This window comes from Candoia aspera, chromosome 1 (genome assembly GCF_035149785.1).
Source record: "Candoia aspera isolate rCanAsp1 chromosome 1, rCanAsp1.hap2, whole genome shotgun sequence".
Classification (NCBI taxonomy): Eukaryota; Metazoa; Chordata; class Lepidosauria; order Squamata; family Boidae; genus Candoia; species Candoia aspera.
In genome coordinates this window covers 72578273-72587259 of record NC_086153.1, presented here as the reverse complement: position 1 = coordinate 72587259, position 8987 = coordinate 72578273, and the positions used below count along the sequence as shown (strand labels likewise).

Below are 8987 nucleotides of genomic sequence, written 5' to 3'. Positions count from 1 at the left end.
ACAAGAGAGCTAACAAAATACTTGTTTACAGCATAATACTGTAACTGACTGCTGTTTTTTCTTATTTTATGCATCATGAGAACCAGTACAATGTCTGTGGAATTTGGAGCAGTCTTACTGGTACTAATTTCTAGATTAGCAGAGCAATTCTGGATTGTTGGTGGGTTTTTCTTTTTAGACAGCCCTACCTTCCTCTCTTAGAAACAATGGGCGGGAATATTTAAAGGTGCTTACTTCAAGTCAAGATGACAGAAATATCTGCAGGTGTGAGAAGGCTTGACAAGGTTTACAGCCTACTAAGGATCTGGACTCTTGCTACCTTGTTCACTGATCAATGTTTTGCACATTCCCCTTTGGGCATTTTTGACGTGAGGAACTCATAATGTTACAGAGGCAAGGAAGATAAATTTAGGCCGGAAACCTGAATTTTACATTTGGTCAAAAGGAACACTTACGTTACCCCAATAACAAATGTTATTATGACCAACAAAGGAACAACACTGGATTTACAGCTGAAGCTGCTGAATATGCTGAAATGTCTTAATTAAACTGTTAGAAACAGAATCCAGTATTCACAAACTATGGCATTTTATTTCAGAGGCCTTTGCTTACATTTGTACAATATATTACATAATTCCATTGTCTGCAGAACCTAATATATATTTTATAGCTTTTCTTTATATGCCTTTCCTTCAATGTTTGTCAACAATTTTTACAGTCCTGTACATATCTGAATAGCTTGAAACCATTTTCAATAAAATCAGTTACCTTTAAGCACACACTACTAAGACTGAAAATGCTTTTCGTAGAAAAGTCAAATGTAAAGATTCTGACACTCTAGCATCTACAAACAGAATGTTCGAAATTCTTACATGTTGTATTGCCAGAAAAAGAAAGAACATGCCAGCTCCCATAAGCCCAGCCAAAAAAAGTACACAGAACTACAATTAAAACAGTAAAACAATCTGTACAGTAAAGTACTGTGTATTAACAGTGCCAGGTATTAAATAGCTCGAATGAACACTCCCGCAATATACAAATGTCTTACAAAGTTGAGTAATTAAATTACAAGTGCCAAACAAGAGAGGGCATGGGTTCCATACAACATAAAGTCAATAGAAGTGAAAACAACTGAGTTGATTTTGGATTTTGTACAAGGCAATTAAAAAAAAAATCATTTCAACCACTCAGTTAGCTATTTATATTATAAACAACTATCCCTTTGTGGCAATGTTCTTCTCAACAATGACTTAATATTAACACCCTTTACTCCTTCTTGAAGACCTCTCAGTTGCAGCTCATAATAAAATAAGCATTACTAATGAAATATTTGTTGCTTTAACTGAAAAGAAACTTTTACAAGAAAACACAAAAATATAAGTGTTATAATTCATTATGAATAAATATACACTTTAAACTGGCTAAATACAATCTTTGTACATTAAGATTTAATACAGTTTGTTAGCCGTTTTCTTCCTTTTTTCACAATGTATTTTTATCAAAATTAAAAAAAATACTGATTCATAGAAAAATGGCAAAGTACAGTAGTTTCATTCCAATTCATGGGCTATCAAAAACCCATGATAACCTATTTTGCCTAATTCAAACCTGTAAACATTAGTCATCCTTTTAAGCAGAATCCTTATATTTGGTTGTCAGATCTGATGAGAAACATCCTATTAACGGCAGGTTTGGAACTGAATTACCTGTGCTTGACTTGTACAGTTATAGTCACCCTTAAGGCAACAGTTAAAAAACAATTATCTTGTAAAAATGAAAATAGGTTCATTTTTCCTAAAGAATGGAAAAATATCAAATGTTCCAGCTTTAACAAAATACCAGGGAATATGTGAACAGTAAGCCACTTTAATATCTTAATTTGGCCAACCCAACAACTGCATGCTTACCACACTGATTCTACTGGCAGTGAACAACTTCCATTTGCCACAGTGGAAGGCCTTCAACTCATTCAACATACAATTCCCAGACAAGTTGGAAACAATTATTGCTTGAGGAAAAGCAGTCTGTTGTACTTTTTCTTCATAAAAGTGCACTTAAGTGCAAAGTTAGCTTGTCAAGATTTTTTTTTAAATACAAAATAGTGCTTGTCTGAATTTTGTGCCACTGTGCAGTATAAAAAGTGGCTCTCAGCAGCCATTAAGTGCAAAGTGCTTCGGCAAGTCTTGCTGTCACCTGCACTCGACTGACATTCCATTCTGTGATGAATGGGACACAGGTGGGTCTGCTAAACTTAACATAACAGCTGCTGTAATGGTACTGGAGGAAGGTGAGGAAGAAGAGGAGGATGTGGTAGCAGCACCTGTAATGGTAGCAGTAAACAAATAAATAATTCCATCAGAATGTTTGCTCCTGAAACTAAAAGAGAGTATGGGGCATATACACCTGTACATTTCAGAAAGGTCTAGTTGTTCAACACTTGTAGTCTAGTAAAGTAACCTTAAGGATATTTATGCACAATTTTAGACACTTATTTTGAATTAAATTAAGAGAACTGGAAGACTGCACCCTTAGTAAGGCTAACTATCCCTATTTATTATAGTGGATCTATAAGAATCCATGGTGTTACATTTTGTCTTAAGAAAAATATACTGTATATGGGATCGCCAAGTTGCTTGTTTTATATTTTTGAAGAATTCCAGGTAACTGAGAGCCAATTAATAAGTGCACTTACAACTTACAAGCAGTAAATCAGACATGACTTCTACAAAAAGCAGTATCAGACTATTTTTTTCTGAATTTAAAACTGCAGCATCAGGCAGATTCTATGTTCAAATAATTCCCACATACATACAAAATGGGCCCCCAAGGCATATATATGTTCTCACTTGCTTTCCGAATCAGAGACTCTTCAAGGGTGTGTGTCCAACATTATTATCAGTCAATATATAGAATAATGTTAAGGCCATGCCTTAACATTATTCTATAAAAAGAATATACAGAGTTGGGATACACAGAAAGAAATTGGTTCAGTTCTAAATAAATGCCACTTAGATCTAAGAATTATACTAGGGAAAGTGTAACTGTTTTCTTACATATGCCAGAAGTAATTATGAGAAGTATAAGGATAAATACCAGAATGTGACAGTTTGTGGATACTGCAAGTAGCTGAAAATTAGTTGCTGACATTTGAATAGTTAAAATATTAGCCTGAACCCTGCCTGTTTTTTTAAGCCTATGGATGAGGCAAAAAGTTGGCTAGTTTTTCCCACTCACCCCTCCAACAATGCATATCAGGTAGCATTTGATGACTAAGTAATTGTAATTAGATAATCCTCTCTTTCTTCCAAACTTCACTTGCTCTCCCCCCTTCCCCCATACTAGGTCAAAAATTAAGTCCACCATTTGTGGACCTTTCTTTTACTGTGTCTCCCCTCAGAAGAATTTTTAAAAATCAATTTAAGATACTGTATTTGCATACTTCAAGCTTGAAAATAATAGGTGAGATTAAAAGAGAGGTGTTCACCCTTATTCTAGAGACTCTAAAATGTTCTCAAGAAATTCTATAGATCTGAAAATCCATTATGTGGAAAAACAGAGACTATTGAAAAAACTTTTCTCCCATGTAAATCTATTTAGAAAATAGTATAAGACTTTGGTGCATTTCTTTGAAAGAAAAAATATTTTCTCCTTTCAAAGAAGAAATTTAATTTCAAAGTCATTAAATATAACTCTAACAGTTGCAGAGTAAGACCTAATATTTTAAAAGGCATCCAAGGGTGAAATTCTAAGTTTAGCAACTCTGTTTAGTCTCAGTAAAGGAAGGCATATTTAGGCCTAATCACTTACTTTCCCGCTCTTTTTTCTTCAAACGCTTTCTTCTTCTATCAATGGAAGCTACTTCAGATTTTAAAGACATGTAGTGTTTCCTGATTTCCTGAAGTTTTTCTTGAAGGATTGCTATGCGCTCTGCACTGGTCATATTCTCTAAGTCAGCTGACAAATAAAGCAACTTTTATTAGTATAAATCAAAATCACAATTCATTCTTACTTTGGTGAAAGCAATACAAATGCAGCATTACACTCAGCATCTCTCAAGAATGGAGTCCAATCTACGCCACTCCCACAGCCTCTCTGTAGAAAGCAATTCTTGACAAAATGAAGAGACAACTGTTGCTCACACTCACAGTATTGCTTCCACTAGTTGGTGGAGACCAATTTTCACAGTTTAAGTAGTTCAACCCGTCAGAACTAGCTACTTACGCATTAGAGTAATTATGGTATCTATGTCAATATAACACAATTTATTAATATTTCAATTAATTAACAATTATGCATCTTCTGACTGAACAATTTCTGTGAGCGAAAGCTCATCTTGGAGGGAAAAAATTAGGAAAGCATATGATAAAGTGAATACCTTGTATTATGGAATGTTTTCATAAATATGTATGTAGTTGAAAACTGGTTGCTGAATCAATGGAACATGATGGAAGTAAAGCAAGTGTGAGAATAAATGGAATATTTAGTAAACGGTTAAATATGGAGTAAAGAATAAGACAAAAATATTTGAAGGCTTTGGTTGTTTAATTACTTACAGATAAATCTTTAATGAATGCTTGTGTTAGGATTAGGATTGGGAATATGAATGTTGGGTGAGAACTCTATGATTTGTAGTGAAAGTACAATACATGATTGTACTGAGACTGTATGATACAATGAGGAGTATGGATCTGAACATTAATGTACTGAAGACCAAGGCAGCTGTGTTTGACAGGGAAAATGGAGTGAATGATCATGTGTTATACATAATTGGTGAAAAATTAGAGGAAACAGATGAATCTGTGGACTCAGGTAAAATATTTACAAAGGATGGGAAAGTTTTATCAAGAAATTTTAAGACATACAAATGCCGGTACAAGGGTCGTGGAAACTATATGGCCTGTTGTAAAAAATGGAATGTTTGTCAAAAGAAGCAAAAATGGCTGTGTATAAAGGCATACTTCTGCCCACTATATTATATGGAAATTAAAGTTGGTTACATCAGGAGAAATGAATGTAGTACAAACAGTACTTAAATGTATGCAGTAAAACAAGAAGAGATAGAACTTAGAATAAATGGGTGAACAATAAATGTGGATTGAATACAAAAAAGAGTTACCAGCACAAAAGAAGTACATTGAGGTGTTTAGGTCATATTGAGAGAAAGAGCAGGGCTTGAATTGCAAAATAAGTATCTGAATGAAGGATGAACGGGTTGACAGAAAGGAAAAGACTGGGAAAGTTGTTGAAGTTGAGATCCTCAAAAGAAGAGAAATGGGAAGTTTAAAGAACAAAAAAGGTAACATATGAAGCCACTTATGGCTATGGTAGAAACAAGAGTGGTTTTCAAGAATAGAAATGTATGGAGGGGTATAGTGAAGAGTGTAGGTATAAACTAGATTTAATTAGATTCCCTTTAATCTCCTCCCTTTTAGGTTTTACTACTTCTTACTCTTTTTTGGAGCTTTGCATAATATTGCTTTCTTTGAAAAGGAGGAGTATGAAAGAAAAGTCCTCCATCCTCATACAGTTCACTGACTGCATTTTACTTCATCATATAGAAATTAAAGTTTATGTCCATTCTTGGGAATTCAGCAGATTTGAATTCAAAGCATTTGGTATACTTCCAGAATTCAGGAGGAGCAAACTCAGCCACAGGAAATCCTTACTTACATAATTGGAAACTCCACTTGTAAAGTTTTGGCAAACGACTGTTCTGTTCTTTGAGATCTGAATCTTTTTCTCCATTTTTCCCACATTTTCCAGGAGACTGTGTTCTAGCTGGAGTTTTTGTCTGCTGAGATTTCATCCCTGTAGAAACTGATTTTGCTGGCTGAGATTTGGCAATACTTTCTCCAGCAGATAGTTCTTCACTATCACTACTGTTTGCTGCAGGAAGACACAACAAATGAATTTTATAGGCGTGGATTATTGCTAAACATCTCAGCACTTCAAGTGCTTATATACAGTCACAAAAAACATTATCTTCTTATCCTCCAATAAAGTATGTAATGGAATATTTTCATAGACAAATTAAAAACTTGCATTTTTTTTTAGAGATAAGTAAGAATGTGACTCACTTGGGGGGGCACTGCACAGTTTCCTAAGGGTGGAAGCAATCTTTAAGCGGGGTTCAATTTAGAATGTTTTGGCAGGCTGAAAGAGGAAGGGGAAGTGCTTTTAAAGGACCTTCAATGCTTTGGGGGAGATCAGAGAGGGCTGCAGGGAGAAGGAACCAGCAAAAATGGCTTCCTCTCCATTCTGCCAATAAAAATACTCAGCAAGGTATGAAACTTTCCTTTCTCCTGATCCCAGGAGGGCACTTTTGGATTCAGCTCTTAATCTACTATTCATAAGTTTTAAGACCAAGTTTTGCACTCCATCAATTTGCCATACTTACTACTTTTGCTTTTTTTTTTGTTGTTCACCACAGATGTTTTATGACTTCTTTTCTGCTTTTTCGAGGAACCACCGCCCTGTCCATCTTTAAGTCTTTTCTGGCCTGTACAAGCTTATTAACATAAAAACAATATGTTTTACATACAATATATCAGAAGCACTCATTTTGATTTTAACGATCTGTATCATTTGTTTTGCCGTTATCTACTATTGTGCAGCAACAACCCTTTTACATCCTAGTTGGAAATGATATGCCTGATTTCAAAATGGCTGCAGCTTAACCTAAAAACAGACATCTTAGAACATATTAAAATATGCAATCAGACAGCTTTCATTAAGCTATCAGGAAGCTGTGTAATAACATTTAAAAAGGGAGGGGAGAGAAAAGACAAAGTTTTCAAAAACTCCTAGTTAAATCCTTGTTCATATTGAATAGGGAGAGATTATGAACCCCACCTAACTTGTCTCAACTGAAGATTCTGGACTAGACATAAAGGCAGCCCCACATAGAGCACAATGCCCTAATTAGGCTTGAATGTTACTAGCACGTGAACTAATCTCATGGTCATTTTATTCTAGGAAGAGATGTAATTGGCATATCAGCTGAGGGCGCTCCTGGCCATTGCCTCAGTCAGAGATTGGGATCCACGGACACGCTCAAACTGCGTACTTTCTCCTTCTGGGAGAAGATGACTTCATTCAGAACAGGGATATCTACCACCTTTTTGGAACGGAGACCCCTCATAATGAGCACCTCCATCTTGCCTGGGTTCAGTTTCAATTTATTATTCTTCACTGAACCGATTATTGACTACAGGTGGGCATTCAAGGGAACCAAAACATTACTTGAAGATGTTATAGAACTATAAATTTGGGGATTATCAGCATATTAATAGTACCCTACTCCAAATCTGACAGAACAGAGCTGTAAGGGATTCCTCATAATAGTTCCCATTTCAAAGAGCAACGATTGCCAAATTATACCATTTGAAAGCTATCTTGAGAGAGAGGAATAGAACCACTTCAGAGCAGTCCTTTCTATTCTTAGATCTCTCAGGCAATCTATAAGGATACCATGGATAGCAGCATTAAAAGGAAGGACAGCTATTATAAGGAGAAGAAAATGGCAGAAAGTCCTGGTGCACCAGCTTCGCATAAACTATTCAAACAACAGAAGTTAGAAGACCTCAATGGAGCCAAGAAGAAGGAAAATGTAAGTAAAATCAAGAAGACCAAGCCCTAGATGCCTGCCAAATAGATGCAAGGCACTGGAGTGGGTTCTATAATCTGAACAATCAGAACTTGAAAGTAAGTAAATGTCTGTACTCTCCTCATCTTACCAAGAGGAGTCAGAACTGTAGAATTCTATTTTATCAACCCATTCCATCAAGGCGGCTGATGGTCAGGAGAAGGCTTTAAAAATGACAACACCACAGACTATTTCTAGCAGTGTCTGCTGACGGCACAAACAATTATCTCAATATCTGAACAATTAATAACAATAAAGGGAAAAGTGGATTCCTTAAAGGAATTCTTTGATGTCTTCTCCAATAGCAATAGCAGTAGGCCAATAGCAGACACTGTTACAGCATTTAAGTCTGAAACTAAAAATAGCCCTGCATCAGTCAATACTTAAAAAGACTCATAAAAATCAAGCTCCTTGGAATAATCCCTTTGTATATTCTGGAGCAGATGAATCCTTTTATGGGTTTAGGAATATCACCAAATAATTCTAGACCAGGGATGCAGATTTCAGAAAGAGCAGTAAAGTTCTCTGTTCCACTTTCAGACAGTCTCTCTACCTCTATTTTTTCTGTTATCTACAACTTCACCAGGGTACTCTATGAACTGCTGTGGGCTGTCTCATCCTAGCTTATATCTTCAGTTGTGATGTAGTTTTATTACAGAAAACATGGCATATGAGAGAATTGTGCTTGGAGTAATATAAGTCTATTACTGGGGTGGGGCTGGGGGAGCTTTACATTGGTCTTGTTTTATTAATTTCCACTTCTTTACAGGTCCAAGTCACCAGTTTGCAATCCCTAGAACAATATGCCATGTCAGTGCGGAAGAACGAAATGCCCTGTATTATTTAAATTCCCCAAGAGTCATTTATTGTTAATGTATTCATTCCTCCCTTACTTATTTGAGTGCAAATCGAAGCTGTGTGGAGAAAAATAACATTATACTTGGAAGGCTTATTAAACAGGTTTCCATCAGCATATTTTATACTGGCTGGAGACTTCAGTGCAAGAACTGGGACTGATGAGGAGGAGCTTGTTCCCAAATTGCATAGTCAGTCCCCAGATCCAATAATAATAATGACATTGTTACAGCAACAATCCAATGACAAAATTTGGGATTTTAGAGGGTTCTGCTTTAAACAATTTTGCTTTATACAAAGCTGTTTTTTAAATTGAATCTGGCAGTATTAAATGGATCCATTGGCAATGATTATCCAGCCAAATATACTTCTGGGCTGGTAATAGTCCATCGTTGCTTGGTTATAAAGTAGTGTTGCTGAACCCCATATATTTAAGTTTACAGTCGCCAACCAAATTTGACAGTGATCATTGCCCAAATATATTTAA

At 35.8% G+C, this 8987-nt stretch overlaps 1 protein-coding gene across 3 annotated transcripts in view; it reads right to left on the bottom strand.

Annotated features, from left to right (window-relative positions):
• Positions 1-566: 566 nt before the first annotated feature.
• The window catches only part of ARID4B (AT-rich interaction domain 4B), a 91330-nt gene continuing 82909 nt past the window's right edge, over positions 567-8987 (bottom strand). For 2 of the 3 annotated variants that reach the window (XM_063306571.1, XM_063306579.1), the window contains 4 exons: positions 6398-6508; positions 5671-5886; positions 3808-3954; positions 567-2320 (listed from right to left, as the gene is read on the bottom strand). In XM_063306571.1, the coding sequence (XP_063162641.1) occupies positions 2190-2320; positions 3808-3954; positions 5671-5886; positions 6398-6508 (605 nt within the window). In that variant the 3' untranslated portion in view covers positions 567-2189. Of the gene's footprint in view, positions 2321-3807; positions 3955-5670; positions 5887-6080; positions 6154-6397; positions 6509-8987 lie in introns of those variants that run through there. The other variant, XM_063306583.1, reaches the window with a different exon arrangement.